Here is a 27,994-nt window from a genome sequence, read left to right on the forward strand (position 1 = left end):
CTCAGGCGGATCCTCCTCGAACAGATCGATGTCGTCATCAGAAACGACGTCGTGTGGCATATCTACTACTGGAAAAGCAGCAAGCGGTATGGGAGCAGGGATCACCGCAAGAGGTTAATCCCCCGCAGGAAGGCCATCAGCAGGCTCAGCTCCGATGTCTGGCAGCGCGAAGGGCTGAAAATCGTCGTCATCAGTGCTGGTGGTGTCTGATGTGTAGACCTCTCGGTCTGACGGAATCTCGTCATCTGACACGACTGCCATAGGATCCAAGGTGTCCGATACTCCTGTGTCTGAGGATGAAAGCATGGTGTGTGTAACACAACCACATATAGGCACAAATATCAACATAAAATCAAATAAACATGTAAGTCACCATAAAGCAAACAAATAATTCTCCTAGTCTCCTAGACTACCCTCCCAGCCTCTCAGACTGAACCTCCTAGCCTCTCAGACTAACACCTTTGCCTCTAAGACCAACCTCCCAGTCTCTAAGACTAAACCTCCCCAATCTCTAAGATTGGCCCCTCAGTCTTTATGACTGAACCTTCCCAGCCTCTAAGGCTGAACCTCCCCAACCTCTATGGCTGAACTCCCTCAGTCTCTAAGATTGAACCATAAATTTTGAAAAACTGTTTGTACTTTTTGTTCGTAAAAATGTTTTGTTTCCTGGATCTGGACGTTTTAGTGTATGCAGTGTAAAAATGTTTTTGTGAGAGCCCTAGTGATCATAGTCTAGACTCGAGAAAGAATCCTAGTTCGCTATGATCAATGCTCTGATACCAAGCTGTCACACCCTGGCTTTTGCGGAAGCATGGGTTTATTTGGTGTGACTTCTTAATACCATAGAAATTATCATAACAATGCTATATGAAAGTAAAGCCATGATGTTCATCCATTCATCAAGTTTTTAAAAGTAAAACACAACAACATTGTTGTAAAAAGTCGACACATAAAAAGAAATACAACCATGACATAATGAAAACATGTTCATACGATAAGAAAAAAGACTTGACTCAAAACACAGTTTAAGACTTGTAACCCGTCCAGGCAAAGGTCACACTTCCTAAACTCAGATGACATCATTATTCCTACACAGCTTGACGTGGTGCATACGATGCCAGATCCACTAATTTCCTGAAATACATGTAGTTTGAAAAGTCAACAAAAAGTTGAGCGAGTTCATGTGAAAGTGAGTATGAATATACCTTTAGAGTATCTATAAAAGTCCCTGGTATGTAGCAATAAAGAAAAAAAGATCACCAATGGGTTGCAAAGCCACTGGTATGTGTGAGAAAGTGCAGGGAAACTCAAACCTAGCAAATTTGTTACCGGGCTTCGGCTGTAAGACACAGTCACCTCTATGGGCCTCCCTGGCCTCACGGGTGTGGGCTCGCTACACCCAAATAAATCTATCACTCTTGTGTCCCTCGGCCCTACAACGAGGATTAATGGCCTCAAGTGTTGTACCTACCCCTCACATGATCTAGTAGTGTAAACCCTCCCTATGCTAACCATACCATGTAAATAAATGTTTGTAATAATTGTCGCATGTATTTCACCCCTGAAGTATAAAGCTGAAAACAGTAAAGAGAAAAGGGGGACATGAACTCACAGAAGTGCGTATCCAAAAACGTCAATCTCCAACTCAATCTGCTGCGTGACGACCTACACGTACTAATGCCTATTAGACGGATGGCTGTGCCTTGGCTTAGGGTTTAACGTTTTTTGTAAAATAGTTAGGTAACTATTTCGTATTCACACTTCTTATTTATTTTATAAGTGTATTCCTTCCCAAGGATGGGGGTAATAATACATGTATGCTTTATAATTCCGAAAATATATTTTTAAGTCTCACTTGAAAAATATATTTTAATCACTAGCCTAAAATGTTTTAAATTCCAAAATATATATATTTTTCCCAAAAATATTATATTTTACTTCATACATTTTCCAAAATAATACTTTATCAAAATATACGTATAAGAGTATTTTTCAGAAATACTACATAAGTTACGTTTTAAAGTGCGCGTTGTAACAATACTTGTGTAATTTAAATATTTATTTTGTGAGAGCGTTGGTATTATTTTGGAGTCGTAATTCCATGATATTTTCAAGTTATTTTATTTTTACCCTAAAAATAATATATCTAGTTCACATAATAAACAAATAATCACACAAGCGTTTTATTGTAAAATATATATTCTAAATATATATTTAACAAATTTTATTTACGAAAATCCACCTCCGGTACTTGGTATTTTTGTAATAAAAGAAATTATGGCGAAGTTTATTTTGAAAACCAAGTTAAAAATATGTTTGTAAACGCTTGTTAGAAAAATATTTCTAAGTGTTGAAATTTTAGAAAAATTTCGCCAGAGTTTCCTCTGTAAATGGAGGTGTCCATGCTTTTTAGCATATCATTTTCTTTTGTAAAATCAATCAAACAATTTATCAATCAACAAGATACAAATTTTTGATCACTAACTTTGACAAAAATAAACATGAACCATAAACTTATGAACTTGAAAGTTTGTAAAAATATGTAGTAAATCACTAACACACTTAGTAGGTCTTGTTATCTTTAAAAATACGATTAGTTTCCTAAAAACTTTATTTTTATAGAATATGTATTTTCACAACTTCTAGTCATGATTTCCAAAAATATTTCTTTGTGAAATTTTCTTGTTACACAAGTGTTCATACACTTGTTTACTTACTAAAAATGTTTTTAGTTCATACAAGATCCGGGTTTTAACAAAACTAGTATTTTTCACTTGGTTCTTCCGAAAAACCACTCATAGATCTTTAGATCTACAAGTTTACATCTTTATTTTTCAAGAAATCTTATATTTATTCAAGTTCAAGGTTCATGTATGGATGGTTTCATCATCCTTCATAACTTTAACCTTTACATCTTACTAGTTCATGTTCTTAAACATGATCTAGCAAGTCTAGGTGATGAACCATCTTACTTCTACTAACAAACAACATGTATTAAGCATAACAACACAAGATCAACATGATTACAACATCATTTAACCATACATCTTCTCTTTATCCACTATTTATCCTTTATGTTCAAGACTTGGATTATGTTCATTAGTGTTCTTAACATTTCATCATTCTTTCAACTATTAACCACCAAAAATAAGAACAAGATGAAGATTTGAAGCACTTACTACTAGCACAAGGCTAGGGGAGAAACAAAGCGTAAAAGTGGTGGATAAAAGAAAACTAGAGTGGTCCTTGAGCTTCCGAGTGCACCAAGCTTACTTGTATGATCTTTATCACCTTTAGGTATGTATGGATGGCTTGAAAGTGGCTTGATGGTGGTGTTATGGTGGTTAGTGGTGGCGGCCGTAGGTGGGGAAGGAGAGGAAGAGAGAAAGCTTGTGTTGATGTGTGTTTGAGAAGTTGGGGGGGGGGGGTAGGGGGGTTGGCTTGTAATGTGATGGTTACTAATCTAGTTGGTTTTGAATTGTACAGTTAGTATATTAAGGTGTGTGTTATAATATAAAGTGCGTTAGGGTGTTCGGGGACCCTAACTAGCTTAGAAAAGTAAAAACAATGTGTTTGGCAATATTTTTATGTTCCGGGTAAAGTCCGGGTGTTCGGTTGGATGTTGATCCATAAAAGTGCTAAATAAAGCTTTAAAGTGTCTTTTATATTATTTTTAGTGACACATTAAATTCCCAATACTTTGGAAAGTGTCTAGGACTATTTTACCAAGTTTTTGCACTATACTAGCATTGTTAAATGCTGAATTTTTGTTTTTAGTGTAGAATTCTGCACTTAAAGTATGTTTTAGGCACTTCCGGGCTCTATAACTATACCTAGTGACGCAGTTTTATGGTCCTCACCTCCCTACACTCCCTACTAGTGTAGTAATCTATCTCTGGCTCATACTGGCCTCAAAATTATTGTCTGTCTAGTGCTGGCATTGTCAGCATGTTTACTGAGTTATCCGCTCACTATGCTAACTGTGCTTTGTGCATCAAGTTTGTCACTATTGTTTGTGTATAATAAATAGAGTGACAATATAAAATGTGATGCATGAGTATGTATGTATCAGAAAACAGAAAGCAGCTTAATCATAATTGTAATCAAGCACGGTAATTAAGCACTAATTAAATATTAATTAATTTGTACGGATACCTGGATTTGTGAGGGTTGTCACATTCTCCCCCCGTTAAGAAAATTTCGTCCCGAAATTTTAGGCTCTGCTTCTAGTCGCAGGGGTCTTTGGAAATAAATGGGGGTATTTTTCTTTCATACGATCCTCACATTCCCATGTGTATTCTGGACCATGTCTTGCATTCCAACGAACTTTGACGAGCTTGACACTACTCCTGCGTGTTTTGTTTATCTTCCAATCCGTAACCTCAACGGGTTCTTCGACAAAGTGGAGCGTGTCGTCAATATGAATTTCGTCAGCAGGAATGACAATAGTTTCTTGTGTTGGACTCTTTTTCAGATTTGATACATGGAATGTATCATGAACACCATTAAGCTCAGCAGGTAAGTCCAACTTGTATGCTACAAGCCCGATCCTTTGCAGGATTCTGAATGGGCCAATGTATCTGGGATTTAACTTTCCACGCTTTCCAAAGCGCGCCACTCCCTTCCAGGGTGAAACTTTCAATAATACCATATCTCCTACCTCAAATTCCATAGGATTCCTTCTTCGGTCCGCAAAACACTTCTGACGATCGCGAGCCGCCTTGATGCGTTCTCAGATCTGTGCAATCTTGTCTGTGGTTTCTTGGACCACTTCCGGAACAACTAACTGTCTATCACCTGCATCAGCCCAACAAATCGGTGATTGACATTTGCGTCCATAAAGAGCTTCGAACGGTGCAGCTTGAATACTTGCGTGATAACTGTTGTTGTATGAAAATTCGACCAATGGTAGGTGAGTGTCCCAACTACCACCTAAATCCATTACGCAAGCTCTCAGCATATCTTCTAGAGTCTGAATCGTTCGTTTACTCTGTCCATCCATTTGCGGGTGGAAAGCTGTACTCAGGTTCAACTGGGAACCGAATGCTTCTTGGAAGGATTGCCAAATCCTTGACACGAATCTTCCGTCTCTATCAGAGATGATTGAGAGAGGCACTCCATGACGTGCAACGATCTCTCTCATGTATATCTCAGCAAGTTTACTCGTGTTATCTTTTTCTCTGATTGGTAAGAAGTGTGCAGATTTCGTTAACCGGTCTACTATTACCCAAATAGTATCGTGACCTTTGGGCGTCCTTGGCAATTTTGTTATGAAATCCATTGAGATCTATTCCCATTTCCATTTGGGTATCTCATGTTGCTGCAGTAGACCTGAAGGCTTCTAGAATTCGGCTTTTACCTTCGCGCACGTTAAACACTTGCTAACATAAACTACAACATCGCCTTTCATCCTAGGCCACCAGTAGAAATCCTTAAGGTCTTGGTACATTTTATCCGCTCCTGGATGAATTGAGTACCGTGACTTGTGAGCTTCATCGAAAATGACCTTTCTCAAACCACCAAACAGAGGAACCCAAATCCGTTTCATGAAACCTAACGTTCCTTCCTCGTTTGGCACCAACTGCTTCTCCATCCCACGGAGATATTCATCCTCAACATTCCTTTCTCTCAGAGCTTCTCTCTGCGCGGCACGAATGCGCACTCAGAGATCTATCTGGACAATCATTTCCAAAGCCCTAACCCTTATGGGCTTGATCCTTTCCTTCCGACTTAGGGCATCGGCGACCACATTCGCCTTCCCTAGATGATACTTGATCTCACAGTCGTAGTCGTTCAACAGTTCTACCCAGTGTCTTTGTCTCATGTTGAGCTCCTTTTGGTCAAATATGTGTTGCAGACTCTTATGATCAGTGAAGATTGTACATCGCGTACCGTACAAATAATGTCGCCAAATTTTCAACGCAAATACCACTGCGCCTAATTCTAAGTCGTGCGTGGTATAGTTCTTCTCATGAACCTTCAACTGGCGTGACGCGTATGCTATGAATTTCTGTCGCTGCATCATCACACATCCTCTACCTTGACGCGAGGCGTCACAATATACCACAAAATCATCCGTTCCTTCGGGTAGCGACAAGATCGGTGCATTACAAAGTTTGTCCTTCAATAACTGGAACGCTTCTTCTTGTTTGATTCCCCAATCAAACTTCTTATCTTTCTGCGTGAGGGAAGTCAAAGATTGAGCGATTTTTGAGAAATCCTCAATCAACCTTCGATAGTAACCAGCCAATCCTAAGAATTGTCGAATCTTGGTTGGCGTCTTTGGAGTTTCCCAATTCTTGATTGCTTCGATCTTCGTGGGATCCACATGGATTCCATCTCCATTAACCACATGTCCAAGGAATTGGACTTCACGTAACCAAAACTCGCACTTCGAGAACTTGGCATACAACTTTTCCTTTTTAAGTAGCTCCAAAATAGCTCTTAAATGCTGTTCGTGCTCATCCTTCGTCTTCGAGTAGATCAAAATATCATCGATGAACACAATCACGAACTTGTCGAGGTACGGCTTACAAACTCTGTTCATCAAATCCATAAAAACGGTTGGCGCGTTTGTCAACCCAAACGGCATCACCAGAAACTCGTAATGTCCATATCGAGTTCTAAAAGCAGTCTTGGGAATACTTTCCTCTTGAATTCTTAGTTGATGATAACCTGATCGCAAATCGATCTTTGAGTAGAAATTTGAACCTTGCAGCTGATCGAATAGGTCATCAATTCTCGGTAGAGGATATCTATTCTTGATTGTCAACTTGTTCAGTTCTCGGTAGTCGATACACATACGAAAACTACCATCCTTCTTCTTAACGAATAAAACTGGAGCTCCCCAAGGTGAGAAGCTTGGTCTGATAAATCCCTTGTCTAACAGCTCCTAGAGCTGCGTCGACAACTCCTTCATCTCTGAAGGTGCAAGTCGATAGGGTGCCTTAGACACAGGCGCGGCGCCTGGAACCAAGTCAATGTGGAACTCAACTTGCCTTTGAGGTGGCAATCCTGGAAAGTCTTCTGGAAAGACTTCAGGATATTCCTTTACCACTGGGATGTCTTCAATCCTCGGTTCAGCAGCTTCTTTATCCACGATGTGTGCCAAGAAGGCAACACATCCCTTCTGTAAACACTTTCGAGCTTTCAGACAACTGATGATTCTCAAAGGCGTATCGCGCTTTTCTCCGTGAACCACGATCGTTTCTCCGTCTTCTATTGGGATGCGAATGGTTTTTTCGTGACACACAATCTCGGCTTTGTTGCTTGACAGCCAATCCATCCCTACTACCACGTCGAAGCTTCCCAACTCGACTGGTAGTAGATCCAAAGTGAACTCGCGTTCTCCCAGCTCAATTACACATCCTCTGACAACTTCATTCGCTTCAACTAGCTTTCCATTAGCCAGTTCAATTGAGTACGGAACATCTAACTTACGAGCAGTTAACCCAAGCATACCCTTAAATTCTAATGACACAAAGCTATAGTCGGCACCAGTATCAAATAGAACAGATGCAAAGCGTTGATTTATAGGGAACGTACTAGTGACAACGTTGGGATCCTGGCGCGCTTCCCTTGCTCCTATGTTAAACACTCTTCCACGAGCTTGATTCAGCTTCGGGCATTCCTTTTTAAAGTGCCCAACTTCTCCACAATTAAAACATCCGGGTTGTGACAACTCGAGTTTCCAAGATTCCACCATTGCATTAATTGCATGTTAATTGTTAAGTTGTTTGTTTACACGATTTGTTTGCCTTGTAATTGAACACGTTGAATTATATGTTGAGATGTTTGTTTGATATGTTATCTATCTAATGTGATTAAAGTGTTTGGTTACATGAACTTGTAAATTGTTTGAGATTAGAACTATACCCGACGAAACAAAGAGTTTCGCCATCAACCACTTTGACGAAACAGAGGAAGTGTTTCATCATCACTATCTCGATGAAACAAGTTGTTTCGCCGGCCCAATATTTTGCCGAAGCCCATTAAGGGCCCAGTACATTACGCGGATATTTATTGAGTTCCACTGTTTCATTCGTCACACTTTAGCAAATTTGAAACCCTAGAGCTCTCTCTCCCTATCGACGACGATTGTAGGAAACTTCGAGCATCATCCATCTTGGTCTATCTAAACTGTTCGATGTTGCGGTTAGTGTAAAAACCTTACGGTAGATATAATTGCTATATGATGCTTTTGTGTGTTTAGGTTAGGGTTTCTGTAAAACAGTATAAACTCAGGATCGTTGTGCCGATAATATGTGATGTTGTTCTTGAGAGTTTGACGATTCTGTTGTATATGATTGTGATTGATCATGTTCACTGTCCATGATTCGATTCCATGTTCCATCATAAATCATTTAGATTGGATCTAATGTTACGAATGAAACGGTTTGTGCCCACTGTTCATGATCGATGTTGATGTTTATGAGATCCGGTTGACGTGAAACTGATTGTTTATGGCATGATTAGGGTTTATGCTAGACGTTAAATACTGAGATGCTTTTAGTATGATTGCTGTATGATTGTATGATTGCTGTGTGATGATGATCGGCGGTTAGGGTTTCTGGGTAATCATCAGTTACACGACGTAACTGACTTAATGGACGAAACAGCTATGCCGACGAATCTGATGTCGACGTAACAGTTGCTTGTCGACAAAACACATGCCGATGAATCTGGAGTGTTTCGTCGATGGGTTTACGACGAAACAGGGGTGTTTCGCCGGGGGTAATCACAACGAAACCAGGGGGTTTCGCCGAAGGGGTTCACGACGAAACAAGTATGTTTCGTCAAGTTAATTAACATGCATAGTAACTCAGTTAGGTCTGTTAAGGGTTAACTAGATTAGTTAACTGTTGTTAAATGATAAGCATGACTTGCATGAACTTGTGTGACTGATAAATGTTATGTGCTAGTTGTTACTTGCATATACATTATGATCATGATTGTTACTTGAACTATGTGATTATCAACTGATTACACATGTATAAAGACTAGGGGATTGGATTGAATTAATTGTGAGCGAGTCATAATCTTACCGAGCAAACCGAGGTGAGTTCACACTTTCTCCAAGGCATGGGATTCCCAAGGGTTGGGAATGGGTTAATAAACTAAAACGGAACTCTACATATCCTCCTTGGGTAGGTTATGTACGGCCATCCTCCTTGGGTAGGATGCCACTATAAATCCTGCATATTCTCCTTGGGTAGAACTACGTACGTTTGTCCTCCTTGGGTAGGACAACAACCTTAACTTACTAGACAAAACTCTATCATGAAGTCCCTCCTCTTTATATCGACTTAATCGCCGAGGCCGATGGCGAGCGGGTCATTAGTTAATAGCGCTATTAGGTTTGACAAACCTCACACCGTGTCGTTCGAACGGGCGTGTACTAATGGACTATGGCAAACTGTCAGTGATGATAGACACTGATGTAGGGCACAACTTATATTTCGTTAATAGTCGATATGGTATGGTCTAGTGGTTCCCAGGGGAAGCCCCCCACTGATTATGATTATGGTTTGGGAAACAAAGGCTTTGGTCAACTCGTGGTTTACGAAACAACTTATGGTTTCAGAACAAACTGGTAAAACTAAACAACCAAATGTGAACTCGCTCAACTTTGTTGTTGACTTGTTGTTGCATGCCTTGCAGGTCGTTAGGTATTCAGGAGCTTGCACGAGGAGGCGTGGATGTTGTGGGGCATGGATAGTCATATGCCATGTTAAACATTTATCATACTTTTGAACTTATACTTTGGTTTTAAACATTATGCTTCCGCTTACAACTTAAACTATGTTTTGTTTGGACACCAATTATACTGTGTTTGGGTTTTGCATTTATTTTTATGCTATGTTCAATATGATTGGTGGCTTGATCCTGGTTAGTCACGCCTCCCAGCGGTGATACTCCGCATGTGGATTTTGGGGGTGTGACAGATTGGTATCAGAGCCATTGGTTATAGTGAACTTGGTTTTAATAAGGGGAAAAGGGTTTTTATTAAAACCAGACTATAACCTGTACAGTGCTCAATGATCCACAACGACGCCTCGCTCCACGTGCAAGACTCAACACTATAGCTGATATGGTTTATGTTATTATTGCCTACCTGCTAGTTATATAGTACTTTGCTCATGGTATGTTTAGATAAACGCAACAACTGTTGTTTGAGAACACATGTGTGCTTACTCTCTTCTGTCATCGCACTTTCGCGAACATCTCTCACTCATGTTTCTTTTGATATGAAGATCATGAGTGGACGCGTTAACCTAACTCAAGCTCAGCTAACGGCTCTAATCAATGAACAAGTTACTGCAGCACTCGCAGCCTCTCAGGCAAGAGGTATAACCTGCCATTGCAACTTACTCTAGGATCTTTAGATCCTACTCTCATAAACCTACACTTGTGCTTAACTTTGTCACTTCTTGCACCCACGACAGGTCAACACGCTCAGCCTCCTGCATGTACCTTCAAAACTTTTATGGACTGTCGACCAACTACTTTCAACGGTACTGAAGGAGCTGTAGGCCTCCTCCATTGGTTCGAGAAGCTCGAATCTGTTTTCGAGATGTGTGAATTCCCTGAGGCACGTAGGGTGAAGTATGCTATTGGTACTCTTGAAGGTCGAGCACTCACGTGGTGGAACGATCAGGTTCAATTGCTGGGGATTGTTGCTGCTAACGCCACCCCATGGAATGATTTTAAGGAACTGATCAAGGAAGAGTATTGTAGTCGCGACGACATCCACAAGCTAGAGGTGGAGTTTTTCAACTTAAAGATGACAGGGTCAGAAATCGAAGCGTATACGAAAAGGTCTAATGAGCTGGAAATTTTGTGTCCTACTATGGTGGATCCTCCCATCAAGCGAATCGAGTTGTACCTCAAAGGTTTGTGCCAGAGATCCAGAGTCACGTGACAGCAGTAAACCTCGCCACCATCCAGCAAGTCACTCGACTTGCTCATCGTCTCACTGATCAGGCGGTGGAACAGAACAAACTGCCCAAGCGTATTGGTACTACTGCTACAGTCACTACTTCTGATGCCCCCAACGACAACAAGCGCAAATGGGATGGAGTCTCAAGCAAGGGTTCAACATCGGCTCAGTCTCAGCAGCGAAAGACTGATGACTACCAGAGTCCTGGTCAGCAATCGACTGGTAGTCAAGGGCAGGGTGGATACAGGGAAACCACCCCAAGTGCAATCGATGCAACAAGCATCACAGTGGGCAGTGCAACAAGGGCCGTTGTCTTAGGTGTAACAAGTTTGGTCATGAAGCCAAGGATTGCAGGAGCGCGCGACCTGCGAATCAGAATCGTCAGCAGCAACAGCAAGTCCCACAGAACCAGCCGCAACAACAACAGGGTAACAGGGGATGCTTTCAGTATGGTGCTGAAGGCCACTTCAAAAGAAACTGTCCTCAGTTGAACCAGAACCAGAATAATAACAATAATCAGGGAAACAACGGAAACAACAATGGGAATAACAACGAGGTAAATAATGGAAACAATGGCGCCCGGGGCCGTGCGTTTGTGATTGGGCAAGGTGATGCAAGGAATGATCCTAACGTAGTGATGGGTAAGTTTCTTCTCGACGACTTCTTTGTTACTGTTTTATTTGATTTTGGTGCCGATACCAGTTATGTGTCCTTAAAAGTTAGTCAAATGTTAAAGCGCACACCAACACCTTTGAGCACCAAGCATGCCGTAGAGTTAGAAAATGGTAAAAGTTTAGAGGCCACATACGTAGTTAAGGGTTGTAATCTCATCTTAACTGATCAGACCTTCTCTATCGATCTCATTCCTATCGTTTTGGGTAGTTTCGACATTGTTATTGGTATAGATTGGTTATCGCAACATCGAGCAGAGATCCTCTGTCAGGAGAAGATCGTCCGCATTCCTCGTCCAAATGGAGAACCTTTAGTGATTCATGGCAACAAGAGTGGTGCCGTGGTGGGCATCATTTCTTTTCTAAAGGCCCAGAAGTGTTTGCGAAAGGGCCACACTGCTATTTTAGCCCTCGTTACTGACACCTCGAAGAAAGAGAAGAAGTTAGAAGATATCCCGATTGTACGCGATTTTCCTGAAGTATTTCCTGAGGAATTACTTGGTCTCCCACCCCATCGTCAGGTTGAATTTCAAATCGAGCTAGCTCCTAGAGCAGCGCCAATAGCTCGAGCACCTTATCGTTTAGCTCCATCAGAACTAGAAGAACTGTGCACGCAACTACAAGAGCTCTTGGATAAGGGCTTTATTCGTCCTAGCTCTTCGCCTTGGGGAGCTCCAGTATTATTTGTGAAGAAGAAAGACGGTACTTTCAGAATGTGTATCGATTACCGTGAACTCAACAAGGTGATTGTGAAGAACCGTTATCCTCTTCCACGCATTGATGACTTGTTCGATCAGCTGCAAGGGTCGAGCTACTATTCGAAGATTGATCTGAGGTCAGGCTATCATCAACTGAGAGTCCGAGATGAGGATATCTCTAAGACAGCGTTCAGGACTCGCTATGGGCATTACGAGTTCCTGGTTATGCCTTTTGGATTGACAAACGCGCCTGCAGTCTTCATGGATCTTATGAACAGAGTGTGCAAGCCTTATTGTATTCATCGACGACATCCTGATCTACTCTAAGAGTCAGGAGGAACACGAGCATCATCTACAGCTTATTTTAGAACTCCTTCGAACAGAACAGGTGTACGCTAAGTTTTCGAAATGCGACTTCTGGCTTCGTGAAGTCCACTTTTTAGGCCACGTGGTAAACAAGGATGGGATTCCTGTCGATCCATCCAAGGTAGACTCAATTAAGAACTGGCCTGCACCTCTCACTGCACTAACAGAAGGTTCATCAAGGATTTCTCCAGGATTGCGCAAGCTCTCACTGCACTAACACAGAAAGGCGTCACCTATCGTTGGAGTAGTGCACAGGAATCAACATTTCAGCACTTAAAGGATAGACTTTGTAGCGCACCTATTCTCTCATTGCTAGAGGGCACAGACGATTTCGTAGTTTATTGTGACGCGTCAATTCAGGGTCTTGGCTGTGTGTTGATGCAACGGGATAAAGTCATTGCTTACGCCTCACGCCAATTTAAAGTCCATGAAAGGAACTACACTACACACGATCTGGAGCTGGGAGCTGTTGTTTTTGCGCTTAAGATATGGAGACATTACCTGTACGGTACCAAGTGCACCATTTACACCGATCACAGGAGTCTCGAGCATATATTCAAACAGAAGGAATTAAACATGCGACAACGATGATGGGTCGAGCTCTTGAATGATTACGAATGCGCGATCAAGTACCATCCGGGCAAAGCCAATGTTGTGGCCAACACCCTCAGTCGAACGGATACTACACCTAGGCGTGTGCGAGCATTACAACTCACCCTTCAGTCTAGTCTTCCTTCCTAGATACGAGATGCTCAGGTAGAAGCATTGAAACCAGAAAACGTCAGGGCTGAGGCCCTGTGCAGATCAAGGAAATGGTTAGAACAAAGGGAAGATGGCGCTTACTATGTAACGGGACATATTTGGGTCCCACTTTATGGAAACTTACGCGAGCTAGTGATGGATGAAGCACATAAGTCTCACTACTCAGTACACCCTGGTTCGGATAAGATGTACCACGACTTAAAGACTACATACTGGTGGCCTAGCATGAAGGCCCACATAGCAACCTACATTGGCAAATGCTTGACTTGTGCGAGAGTCAAGATTGAATACCAGAAACCAACAGGCTTACTTCAACAACCAAAGATACTGCAATGGAAATGGGAGCAAATTTCCATGGATTTTGTCACTAGCCTGCCTAGATCTCAACGTGGAAATGACACTATTTGGGTGATAGTGGATCGACTGACTAAGTCTGCACACTTCTTGGCTATCAAAGAAACGGATAAGTTCTCCACTCTAGCAGACGTTTACTTAATGGAAGTGGTTTTGAGGCACGGGGTGCCAACTTCCATTATTTCCGATCGTGATGCACGTTTTACTTCTGAGCTGTGGAAAGCAATGCACAAGTCTTTTGGCTCATGTTTTGAGGCACGGGGTGCCAACTTCCATTATCATCCACAGACGGATGGGCAGTCTGAGCGCACTATTCAAACCCTTGAAGAAATGCTTAGGGCATGTGTGATTGATTTTGGCAACGGCTGGGAAAAACATCTCCCATTGGTGGAGTTTTCGTATAATAACAGTTACCACACCAGCATTCAAGCCACTCTGTTTGAGGCATTGTACGGGCGTAAATGTCGATCACCTCTTTGTTGGGCAGAGGTAGGTGATAGTCAGATCACGGGTCCGGAACTTGTAGTAGACACAACGTAAAGGATTGCACAGATACGACAACAAATGGCGGCAGCTCGTGACCGTCAGAAAAGCTACGCCGATAAGCATAGGAAACCTCTAGAATTTCAGGTCGGGGACCGGGTTCTACTTAAAGTCTCACCCTGGAAGGGTGTGGTTCGCTTTGAAAAAAAGGGCAAGCTCAATCCGCGATATGTCGGACCTTTCGAAGTCATAGAGAAAATAGGCAAAGTGGCCTACAAACTAAACCTACCCGTAGAACTCAGTGGAGTTCACAACGTATTTCACGTGTCAAATCTGAAGAAGTGTCTGTCGGATGAGACCCTCATAGTTCCTTTTAAGGAGCTCACTATAGACGACCAGTTGCGATTCGTCGAGGAACCAGTAGAGATTACTGACCGAGATGTGAAAGTTCTCAAGCACACCAGAATAGCTCTTGTTCGAGTTCGTTGGAACTCCCGTCGTGGCCCAGAGTTAACCTGGGAACGAGAAGACCAAATGAAACTCAAGTATCCCCATTTGTTCGGAAACAATGCAACTACTACTGAGGCTGAAGCTACTACGGAATTTCAGGACGAAATTCTAAATCAACAGGGGGATGATGTGACACCCCAGGAAAACAAGTAAACCACGCAACTTAACTAGCTTCCTCAGTAACCGCATGCTAAATTTCGGGACGAAATTCTTTCAAGTTGGGGATAATGTGACAACTCGAGTTTCCAAGATTCCACCATTGCATTAATTGCACGTTAATTGTTAAGTTGTTTGTTTACACGACTTGTTTGCCTTATAATTGAACACGTTGAATTATATGTTGAGATGTTTGTTTGATATGTTATCTATCTAATTTGATTAAAGTGTTTGGTTACATGAACTTGTAAACTGTTTGAGATTAGAACTATACCCGACGAAACAAAGAGTTTCGCCATCAACCACTTCGACGAAACAGAGGAAGTGTTTCGTCATCACTATCTCGACGAAACAAGTTGTTTCGCCGGCCCAATGTTTCGCCGAAGCCCATTAAGGGCCCAATACGTTACGTGGATATTTATTGAGTTCCACTGTTTCATTCGTCACACTTTAGCAAATTTGAAACCCTAGAGCTCTCTCTCGCTATCGACAGCGATTGTAGGAAACTTCGAGCATCATCCATCTCGGTCTATCTAAACTGTTCGATGTTGTGGTTAGTGTAAAAACCTTACGGTAGATATAATTGCTATATGATGCTTTTGTGTGTTTAGGTTAGGGTTTTTGTAAAACAGTATAAACTCAGGATCGTTGTGTCGATTATATGTGATGTTGTTCTTGAGAGTTTGACGATTCTGTTGTATATGATTGTGATTGATCATGTTCACTGTCCATGATTCGATTCGATGTTCCATCATAAATCATTCAGATTGGATCTAATGTTATGAATGAAACGGTTTGTGCCCACTGTTCATGATCGATGTTGATGTTTATGAGATTCAGATGATGTGAAACTGATTGTTTATGGTATGATTAGGGTTTATGCTAGACGTTAAATACTGAGATGCTTTTCGTATGATTACTGTATGATTGTATGATTGCTGTATGATTGTATGATTGCTGTGTGATGATGATCGGCAGTTAGGGTTTCTGGGTAATCATCAGTTACACGACGTAACTGACTTAATGGATGAAACGGTTTTGCCGACGAATCTGATGTCGACGTAACAGTTGCTTGTCGACGAAACACATGTCGACGAATCTGGAGTGTTTCGACGATGGGGTTTACGACGAAACAGGGGTGTTTCGCTGGGGGTAATGACGACGAAACTAGGGGGTTTCGCCGAAGGGGTTCACGACGAAACAACTATGTTTCGTCAAGTTAATTAACATGCACAGTAACTCAGTTAGGTCTGTTAAAGGTTAAATGGATTAGTTAACTGTTGTTAAATGATAAGCATGACTTGCATGAACTTATGTGACTGATAAATGCTATGTGCTAGTTGTTACTTGCATATACGTTATGATCATGATTGTTACTTGAACTATGTGATTATCAACTGATTACACATGTATAAACACTATGGGATTGGATTGAATTAATTGTGAGCGAGTCATAATCTTACCGAGCAAACCGAGGTGAGTTCACACTTTCTCCAAGGCATGGGATTCCCAAGGGTTGGGAATGGGTTAATAAACTAAAACGGAACTCTACATATCCTCCTTGGGTAGGATATGTATGGCCATCCTCCTTAGGTAGGATGCCACTATAAATCCTGCGTATTCTCCTTGGGTAGAACTACGTACGTTCGTCCTCCTTGGGTAAGACAACAACCTTAACTTACTAGACAAAACTCTATCATGAAGTCCCTCCTCTTTATATCGACTTAATCGCCGAGGCCGATGGCGAGCGGGTCATTAGTTAATAGCGCTATTAGGTTTAAGAAACCTCACACCGTGTCGTTCGAACGGGCGTGTACTAATGGATTATGGCAAACTGTCAGTGAAGATAGACACTGATCTAGGGCACAACTTATATTTCGTTAGTAGTCGATATGGTATGGTCTAGTGGTTCACAGGGGAAGCCCCCCACTGATTATGATTATGGTTTGGGAAACAAAGGCTTTGGTCAACTCGTGGTTTACGAAACAACTTATGATTTCAGAACAAACTGGTAAAACTAAACAACCAACTATGAACTCGCTCAACTTTGTTGTTGCATGCCTTGCAGGTCGTTAGGTATTCAGGATCTTGCACGAGGATGCGTGGACGTTGTGGGGCATGGATAGTCATATGCCATGTTAAACATTTATCATACTTTTGAACTTATACTTTGGTTTTAAACATTATGCTTCCGCTTACAACTTAAACTATATTTTTTTTGGACACCAATTATATTGTGTTTGGGTTTTGCATTTATTTTTATGTTATGTTCAATATGATTGGTGGCTTGATCCTGGTCAGTCACGCCTCCAAGCGGTGATACTCCGCATGTGGATTTTGGGGGTGTGACACGGGTCCTCGACCATTACCATTTCCGTTTCCAGCTTGAGTGTTGTTTTGGTTGCGATTACCATTCCCAGCTTGATTCGCAACGTTTCCCTGGTTTCCATTTCCGTCGTTTCCTCCCTGCTGGCGGTTTCCATTACCATTCCCATTCCCATAACCTCGATTACCAGTACGCCCAGCACCAGTTCCGGCCCAACACGTATCCTTCGTGTGGCCGTTCCTTCCACATGATTCACACTTCCTCAATCTACATTGGCCAGTATGATGGCGCTGGCACGTATTACACTTGGGCAGAGTACCCATGTAACCCTTTCCTTTATTCTCAACACCGGTTGCAGCTCTGGCTGGTGTGCTTGATTCACCCTTCTTGTTCACATTACTGGTACCTTGCTTGAAGTTTGAAAATTTCCTTTTGTTTTCACCAGATGACTCCACATGTGTCTCTTTCTTCTTCTGCTCGGTAACTGAAAACTTGTTCAATCGGATAGCTTCCTCAGTAAGAGCCACACTGAGATCTATGGCTTCTGTGATTGTTGCAGGCTTGGTTATTGTAACCATGCTCATGATCTGAGGTGCCAATCCCCAGATAAAGCGCTCAATACGTTTGAACTCTGGTGTGACCATGTACGGCACTACATGGGACAAATCATGGAATCTCTGAACATACTCCGAAATCTTGGGACCTTCCATCTTTAGGTGCCAGAATTCAGTCTCCAGCTTCTGAATTTCAGCACGTGAGCAGTACTTCCTTCTCATGAGCTCCTTCAGTTCATTCCATGATAACGCATAAGCAGCAACTTCTCCTAGAGTTTGCACTTGCAAATTCCACCAAGATAGGGCTCCATCCAGAAACAGCCCTGAGATGTAGGTCACTTGTTGCTCGGGAGCACACTTGCTCATTCTAAGGACAAATTCTGTCTTCTCAGCCCACCTAATAAACGCAACAGCACCTCCAGTGCCGTCGAAATTCAAGGGCTTGCAATAAAAAATTGCTTGTAAGTGCACCCTGCACATACGTTAGAATTTACAAATGGTATTAGCGGACGTGCTATAAATATCCAAATGTATCATAGTATATCTCAAACGGCTTAACATTACCATTGGGTGGATTGTTATTGCCGTGGTTGTGCAAGATATTTCCACTCGTTTCTGCATGAGAAGCAGCGTATTGCGCGATAGCTGCAGCAATGATCTCTTGGAGTTCTGCCTCATTAGTGGGCATGCGCGGGTCACATCTTGGAGGCATCCTGTAAAAGATGTTTCACGTTGGTCAGGTCATAGTAAGTAAATAGTATACGTACGTAATAACATTCATCAAGCACATAACATCACATGTTATATAATTAAAACAATCAATCCAACATCACATATAATGAGAATACTGCGATTGCGCTATCATAAAATCAAGACCACAATACAATGTTTACAAGTTTTGTAACTGTATCGTACATCAAAAGTGACTAAGGGCCACATCGCCCTTGTCCGAACTATCTAGTCATCTACAACAACCAAAAACTAATCATCAAAAGTTATGACATCAAAATGCGGTCTTCAATAAGCTGTATAGTCGGCATAATCGAGGTCTTCTCACCAAAAGTCTACCTGCGTCGAACCCAAATGCTTATGCTGATGGCGGAGGAGGAGGAGGAAAATGAGAGAAAAGCAAGCGACGCATATGTAACCAGTCCTCCTCTAAAGCATGACAGACGCACAGCAAATATGCTATCTGCTGCTCAGATGTCAAGAAATGGACGTCTGAATCAGGTGAAAGTGGACGTGGAGTGTGCGGCACTGCAAAGGGGGTCTGACAATGGCAAGGTGGTCGTGGAGCTCTCTCCAACTCCTGTATACGATGTGTCAATGCATCCTGCTGTATCATCAAGGATGTAAGTATGTCCTCCATAGAGTACCCAACATCGTACGGATGATACGGATCAGACAATGGCATGATAGGGTGTTAGGATCTGAGGCTGTCATGATTTGTGTTTGTTTGCATAAATAATGAAGTGCAGCAGAAATGAGTAGCAAACTTTGTAAACACAAACAAAGGAAAGTATAGATTGATAAACAATTGCTTTTCAATGATTCAAATGATTTACATAAAAGCAAAAGATTACAGTAAAAGATTACAATCTAAACTCCCCCTCAGCCTGATACACCAGAGTTGGTTGCACAAGATGAAAGGATGAATTGAGGAGAAGAACTCACTCAAAACGATCAAGTGTAACAGTACAGAGTACTGTCATACTTATAGGCAAACCAAACTGCTGATATACTTCAGCTGACGTCACCATGATAGTGACATCTAACGACCTAACAAACTACAAATACTGTCCTATACAAACTACTGTTATCTAACATCTGATATTCACTAACATACAAAACAAAATGAAAACTACTGCTTCACGTTCCACTGTTGTAGCCTTAGCACAGATGTTGAGTCTTTAATGCTTTCTTCAAAGGTGATCAGTCTTTGAGAGGGCAGTGCTTGAGTCTTCAGCAGCACTTAGGAAACAACAGTAGATAGAGCAACAGAGTTTGTCTTTAGCAGTTGTTAGGTAATCATCAGAGTTTGGTTTATCAGTTGTTGTAGTTGAGCAGCACTTAAGATTATCAGTTGTTAGATAACCACTGTCAAGGGGAGAGATTAGAAGTTCCTTTGCTTTTCTTTTAAATTCGTCCTCAAAAACTTTGGAACTTGTATCATGCTCATCCCTGCACAGTGTAAGCTCAAGGAGATCCTGTAGATCTTCAGCACTTAGGCCTAGTGCCTGATTCCTTGATATATGCTTCACATCACCATTGAATCTGAGCAAAGTCAATACATGGGTCTTTTGATCAGACATCCACTTTAGTATTTTTGAACTCAATGGGTTTCTTGGGAGAGATTTATTATCTGATGAACTTGAAGTGATTGGCCTGAAGAAGTGAAGAGCAGCATCTTGAGCTTCAGACACTCGTATGAATGCTTGATCAATGATCTTGTTGGCTTCAGCTATTTCTGCTTCAACTTCTTTGTCAATCAGCTCACTGTTTGTCATGCCTGCTGATGACTTTTGGCTTACTACTTTAACCTTTTTGGCAAGGACTTGTAGTTTAGCCAATCTTTCTTTATCTGAAGCTATTTTCTTCATAGCTTCTTCAATCTGTTCAGCTTCTTTGTTCTTATCTACTCCAGCAGACAGCATTTCCTTCTTTTCTTTACTCAGCTTTGTGATAAAATCTTCTGCTGTGCTGATCTGTGTTTCGAAAAGTTTGACTTGTTCTTGAAGCTTTTTGTAGTCAGACTTTTTGGGAGGGTTAGAGGCTTTCATCCTCTGCTTCTCAAGTCTTTCATAAGCTTCATCAGTTTGTTGCCTAGACCATTTTGATATGGCTTCAGCAGTGCCTATCTTAGCATCCACCAACTCCCTTTTCTTCCTTTTATACTCAGTAGTGAGATCATCAATGAGTCTTTTGTACTTACTCCAATTTGGAGCAGTTTTCTTCTTTGAGGGATCATTTTTGACCTTTTGGATCCTTTCAGCCTCATGCTTCAAAGCTACTAATGGCCATTCTTTAAACTGGGATTCTTCAGCTGGATAGAACTTTTCTTTCATAATGAAGGCTAGAAGCTGTTTTCTCAATCTCTTCTTTTTATCAGCCTTCTCTTTGTCTAGCTCTTGTGCATATTCTTCCATCTGCTTAACCTTTGCAAGGTAGAACTCCAGTCTATTCGCAATGCCTTCTTCGCTTAGTTTTTCTTTCTCACTGTCAACCTTGGCTTTAACTTTAGCTTGCCTTGCCTTTATCTTGAGATAATCATTTATATCTTCTGGAGCTATATAGCCGATGAGTGAGGATAATTTTCTTTTTGATGGGTCTGCTTCTGTATAAAACTGTCTCATCTCATTTTTGATGGCATCAAGCTCTAGTGAATATTTTTCAGCATTTGGATCATGTATCCCTTCATCGGCAGTAATTGGCTTTCTTTTTCTTTTTAGGAGCTGTGGTTGTGATATGGGAAGAGATATAGGAAGAATTAGGGCAGTTGTGGATGTCTGCCTAACAGTGGTTGAAACAACTGGTGTCTCAACTGCTGTTGTCATTACAATTAGTGATGTATCAGTAGTTGTCTTCTGCTTTTGAGCAGGGGATGGAGAATGGGAAATGATATTTGAAGGTGGTGGTGGCTCATCATCAGGAATGAAGACCTTTCTTCATTTTGAAGAGGAGACTGATGATGTTTTGGGTGGATCAGTGGTTTGTGATTGTGATTGACTAACAGTGGTTGAAACAACTGTTGCTTCAATCACTGTTGTCACTACAACAGATGTTGTAACATCTGCTGTCTTCTGCTTTATGGTTGGAGGCAGTGGTGGTGATGTGGTTGTAGATGATGATAGTGGTGGTGTTTGTGTTATAGACACAGGTGGTGGTGGAACAGTAGTTATGATGGTGTGTGATGAGGTGGTTTGTGTTGAAGGTGTGTGTGTTGATGAGATGGCAGCTGTTTGGCTACTGACAGCAGTTTTTGTAACTACTGCTGTATCAGCTGTTGAAGTTTGTGAGGTTTTGGGTTTCTCTGGTTCAATGTACACCCCATCTTCTATACCTTTCTTTTTCAACCTGGTTTTCTCCCCCTTTTTGGCATTATCTGCCAGGGGTGTGTCCATGAAGAAAATGGCAGAAGGAGCTTTCTCACTTTGAGCATTCTGTTGTATGCTGGCCTTTATAGCCTTGATGTCTGCTTGAGTGTCTTTGAACCGAGATTCCACCATGTTGGTCAGCATTTTTACTTGATTTGCGTGCTGTTTAGCAGCCAATTGTTGCTGATGTTCAAGCAGTGGTTGGAGAATATTCCATAGCTCATTTGCAGCAAATGCTTGTGGAGCAGGTGCTTGAGCAGGAGGAGCAGAAGATTGGGCTATTTGAGCTTCTAACAGCTGCTGCACCATATCTTTTATTTCTGCAACTGAAGATTCCAGGTTTTCAACTCTGGCCGTCAATTCATTATATCTTGAATCATCACCTGAATTAACAGGATCATCTGAATCCCCACCAGCAGTGGTTGTATCAATGTTTGACTTAGGAAGTGAATCCCAAATATCATCCATTGATGCCCCTTGTTCTTGGTACTGGGGACTTCTTTCTTCAGCAACCGATAGACCTTTGATGGTACCAGTGGTTATATTTAACTTACTGGTGGTTACCGATGTTGCCATGGAAGAAATTGCCTTCAAGGGAGTCTTAGTTATGAAACAACTGTCCAACTGAAGATCTGTTGATCCATCAGTTGTAGTTGCTGCTCCACTTGAACTACCACCAAGAGTTACTTGTAACTCAAGGGGTGTAACCTCCTCAACTGTTGCTGGGATGGCAGAGGTATTAGCATCAGACCCAGTCACTTGTGGAGGTATGCTCTCAGTAATAGGTGATTGAGAGGAACTGGTTTTTGTCTGTGCAATATCAACTGCATACAACAGGGGTATTATTGATTGTGGCATGATTATTGGTGAGGGTGTGGGGGTAGAAAGAGACATGTCCTTGGGATCAGGACTGTGGAAGATAGATCCGAGTGGACCTAGAGCTTCATATTTTGGTGTCCCTGTGCTTACAACTTGATCCTTTTGTGAGGATGCAAGAGGAGTTTGAGGCTGGGGTTGAGATCTTTCTACCGACTGCTGTGAGGAAGTAGCAACAGTGGTTTCCGGTGACTTTTGTGTTGTCACTGGCAGTTGCTCTGGGATCTCATCTTCCAGAGTTGCGTTTGTTTTGGGTTTGGTGGGTTTTCTGGATGGTCTTCTTTTGGTCTTTTTAGTGGCAGGTGTTGGTTTCAAAGCAGTGGGTGTGCTACTTTGATCACCTGGAGCAGTGGGCTCAGCAGTGGTTGCTACAGGGTTAGTGGCAGTTTCTAAAACCTGCTCTGCCTCTTTTGTTTTTAATTTTATAGGTGCCATCATTCTTGAAAAAGTTTCTATTGTTAAACAGTTTATTTTGAATGAGACACCTTGTTTGGGCAGTTCTGCATCTTTCTCTACAAATGTTTGTTCAAAATAATAGCTTAGAAATCTCGGAAAGAGCAGAAAAGCCTTATTATCAACGTTCTTTACCAAATCATCAAATATTGCCTGGGAGTAGTTAAAATTTTTATCGTTCAAAATTGCATATCCCAGACATTGAATTTTCGTTGGTATCTCATTGAAGGACGTTGTTTTATTTGAAACACACATGAGCAGTGTGTGGAATAAAAATCTGGGTGCAGAAGGAAAGTAGCCCTTTTGTAGGGTATCCTTTTTGGGTTCTTCTGCATAGCCCCTGTTTGTGAAATCCTTTTTCAACTCATCTTTTGAAAATGATGTTTTTCCATTTAAATCATCGAGTTTAAAGATTTCAGAGATGGATTTTGGTGAAATATTTACCTTCTTACCCTGTATCGAGGAGTTGATGGCAGCAATGATATCTCCTTATTTTTCAAGGGTGGCGTTTTTCCAGAACTCTCTCTGGGTATCAAGGTAAATGGGAGCATCTGCTGTTATCAAAGTTTTGTACTTTGATGCAGAAAGGATGTCAAGGATGGAATCGAAGGTGTGGTTATCGGTAGGTTTTGTGAGTATACCTACATAGTTGTGTGGAGATTTGTAGCGAATCTCCGGTGTTTCAGCAGCCATTTGAGTGGCATCTGCTGTTGTGGTGGAAGGAGATGGTTTTGATTTTGATTTCGATTTTGGTTTCGTCATTTTGGATGAGGAAGATCGAAGAAGATTTTGGTGTTATGAGAGGGAAACTGTTATGAGAAGAGAACTTTTGGAATTCAATTCGACAGTAAAACCCTGTTTGGATTTAATCAGGGTTTTCTTTAGGGAAAAAGTGATTGCTGATGTGGCAGCGGTTATTTTGATCTGAAGGCTAAAAACTGACCACGTGTCAAACATCTGATGGAATGGTAAATGATGGAGGACAGTTGTTTTGACAACTACTGATGTAAAATGAAATGGTGGGTGTAGCAGTGGATGGAACAAAGATTTTAAACATCAGTGTTTTTGAAGAGCAGAGGTTGACACTATAGGAGTGGACAGACTTTAGAGAGCAGACGTTATGGCACAACAGCATTTTAGGAACAATAGTGGATAAAAACCAATTAGGGTCATATATTTAACAACTGTTTGTGCGGCAGTGTTTTGACTTTTGACAAATTCTTTTAGCACCTGTTTGTTCAGATGTAGAAAATGATTTGTTCTTGTAAAAGCACAATCTCTTGTCTATCATCTGTTGAGTACCAGAAATGCTATTCTTAACAATACACATTTTAGATGCATAATATCAAGATTAAATTGTCAGCAGTGATTTTCAGAAATTTTGTTCAAGGTTTTGCCATCTGTCTATTTTTTCAGACAGTGGTTTAGCATCCCAGATGATGAAGACATTTCCGCTTGAGCTGCTCATTTTGTGTCTAATTACTGGAACTAGAACATGAGTATCTCAGTAGTCTAAGTCAATATGCCATCAATTTATGATCAGTGGAAACCTAACTTGAGCTTAACATGACCTTGGTATGTATGTCATTTCCTCTTGACCAGTTTTAGGGATAGTAATTACACACAAAAACAAGGTAATTACATCCAGACCAGAGATGAACTTTTACTACTAAAAAGAGTAAAAGAACAAAATATATTTCATAGAAGAATAAAATATATATGGTTTTTATTAGGGAAGAAAACACCTTAGAAAAATTAAAGGATGTTTTGGAGAAAATCAAAAGGATCTGACAGCTTTTTCAAGTAAACGATCAAGTTATTCTCAAGTTATTCTGACCATTGTTTGGGTCATTTTCTTGTCAATTGATTGTGAATTTCTTTTAAGCACCATCACTGGATATGCCATTGTTACCAGAACAATTTCGGTATTGATAAATGCACACAGTTGCATGATGACCACTGATGACCTAACTTTAACCTCAAAAGTGTTTTCTGCTTATGCTCTCTTCTTTTGATTTCAAAAGTTTTGAGATAGCTACACTTTGGGATTTGTTCATTTTCCCTTTTTACCCTGTTTATTTACATGTTCAGAATCACTCACTAGGAGATTATATTTTGAACATGCTTTGTCCATCATCACTTTGAAGCAATGTTTTAAGACATCTGACCATGTTTGAGCATGTTTTAGTTCAGATCTCACATTACTTATGATTAGGACTGTTTTAACATTTTATTTTTCTCAATATGTGTTAGACGAAGTTGATTTGGTCCTTTTGAAGGTACTCAACTTGCCTTTGAACACATGAGAGATTTTGACTAAAGTTTTTCTCCCTCTCTTCAGTATCAGCAGTATGCAGGTGTTTCAGATGAACACGAGTTTTGCTGATTCTGAGGTACATACTTTAGTGTTTATTACAAACATCACAAACACCAGAACAACAAATGAAATCAATATCGAAAACATCGAACGAACTCATAATTTATCAGATCATTTTCAGATTTGAAAACTATGAGTGACATATGTATGAAAACATTTGTTGTGAGAGATTTGTGTGTCATATGACATCTTGGTTGATTTACAGAGTTTTTGAATAACCATTTTGATCATGATTTGCTTATTACTCAGTATTTCAACTGAATGCAACCAACCTTAGTATCAATGAATTTTGAGCTGAACTGTTATGTCAAATTGATTGTTAGATCGAATTTGATTGTCCAAGCTCTGATACCAATTGTTAGGATCTGAGGCTGTCATGATTTGTGTTTGTTTGCATAAATAATGAAGTGCAGCGGAAATGAGTAGCAAACTTTGTAAACACAAACAAAGGAAAGTATAGATTGATAAACAATTGCTTTTCAATGATTCAAATGATTTACATAAAAGCAAAAGATTACAGTAAAAGCTTACAATCTAAACTCCCCCTCAGCCTGATACACCAGAGTTGGTTGCACAAGATGAAAGGATGAATTGAGGAGAAGAACTCACTCAAAACGATCAAGTGTAACAGTACAGAGTACTGTCATACTTATAGGCAAACCAAACTGCTGATATACTTCAGCTGACGTCACCATGATAGTGACATCTAACGACCTAACAAACTACAAATACTGTCCTATACAAACTACTGTTATGTAACATCTGATATTCACTAACATACAAAACAAAATGAAAACTACTGCTTCACGTTCCACTGTTGTAGCCTTAGCACAGATGTTGAGTCTTCAATGCTTTCTTCAAAGGTGATCAGTCTTTGAGAGGGCAGTGCTTAAGTCTTCAGCAGCACTTAGGAAACAGCAGTAGATAGAGCAACAGAGTTTGTCTTTAGCAGTTGTTAGGTAATCATCAGAGTTTGGTTTATCAGTTGTTGTAGTTGAGCAGCACTTAAGATTATCAGTTGTTAGATAACCACTTTCAAGGGGAGAGATTAGAGTAAACTGCTGCTTATTTGAAGTCCACTGAAGGGATCCGGTTTTGGCTTTACATTATCTGTTCCTCTGTTAGGGTTCAATCCCAACATAGGGGGCGTAGTCCATAAAAATGGCTCGCTCGATGGCATGAAAGATGGTGCAGTAGGTGGTGCAACATGAGGAAACTGAGATGTGAATGGAAAAGGTGATGACAACATGGGTAGAGCAGAAACAGGCGGCTGCCTCGATGACCCCTCTCCAGGACGAGGCAGCGGTATGTCCTGGAGGAACGTAATGGGAAGATCAGTGCGATGAGCGTCTGTGGTGTGTGGGGGAAACAACGGGATATCAGTGGGTGCAGACACAGGTGCTACTGGGGGAGTGACAGCCAGCACATACGGTGGATAATCGCCATCGTCATCGATCCACCCGTTGCGGGTGTCAGCATATCGTGGATCTATATGAGCAGCAAAAGGTGCACGGTCAAACAATACCGACACGGGATCAGGTAATGGTGCATCAACAACAGGGTCATCCACCAACGGTGGAGCAACAACGGGAAGATAAGCAATGGGTATGTCATCAACAAGAGGTGCAATGGCTGGTGCATCATCATGAACAGGGTCATGCTCTAGTGCAGGATCAGGAGCAAGGACTGGCTCAGAGGCCATGATGGGCTCAGGATCAACAAGATCCATATCAAAATCAGCAGGGATATCAAACAAAGGATCAATAGGAGCTACGGGCGCCTCTAAGGGCTGGTCCAAGTGAATGAACTCGATTTCCTGGTCAGGATCGAAATCATGGGGAAAGACTGGATCCAAATCATCATCGACCTCGTGGTCAAACTCGAACTCGTGTGCGGGAGCAGGTGCAGCTGATAACGCCATGTCGGGGTCGGCGTCAGGAGAGTGATGCTGCACTCCCTGGTCGTGTAGAGACGCAGACGCCACAGACTCAAATGAATCTGGGGCAGGTGAACCAACAGGAAGCTCCTCTACAGGGGCCTCAGCAATGGGAAGAATGACGTCAGCAACAATAGGGGCCCCACCCTCATAGTCAGCCTCAGGCAGATCCTCCTCGAACAGATATATGTCGTCATCAGAAACGACGTCAAGTGGCATATCTACTACTGGAAAAGCAGCAAGCGGTACGGAGCGGGGATCACCACAAGAGGTAAATCCCCCGTAGGAAGGCCATCAGCAGGCTCAGCTCCGACGTTTGGCAGCGCGAAGGGCTGAAAATCGGCGTCATCAGTGCTGGTGGTGTCTGATGTGTAGACCTCTCGCTCTGACGGAATCTCGTCATCTGACATGACTGCCATAGGATCCAAGGTGTCGGATA

General features: G+C 41.5%; 1 protein-coding gene across 1 annotated transcript; it reads right to left on the reverse strand.

Moving 5' to 3' along the window:
* Positions 1–114: 114 nt before the first annotated feature.
* On the reverse strand, positions 115–27,774 carry LOC110881685 (early nodulin-75-like). Its single transcript, XM_022129873.1, has 3 exons — positions 26,867–27,774; positions 18,405–18,532; positions 115–290 (listed from the first exon to the last, which is right to left on the reverse strand). Exons 1-3 carry the CDS (start codon positions 27,772–27,774, stop codon positions 115–117), a joined length of 1,212 nt encoding a protein of 403 aa, XP_021985565.1.
* Positions 27,775–27,994: the final 220 nt, after the last annotated feature.

Source organism: Helianthus annuus, chromosome 10 (assembly GCF_002127325.2).
Source record: "Helianthus annuus cultivar XRQ/B chromosome 10, HanXRQr2.0-SUNRISE, whole genome shotgun sequence".
NCBI lineage: Eukaryota > Viridiplantae > Streptophyta > Magnoliopsida > Asterales > Asteraceae > Helianthus > Helianthus annuus.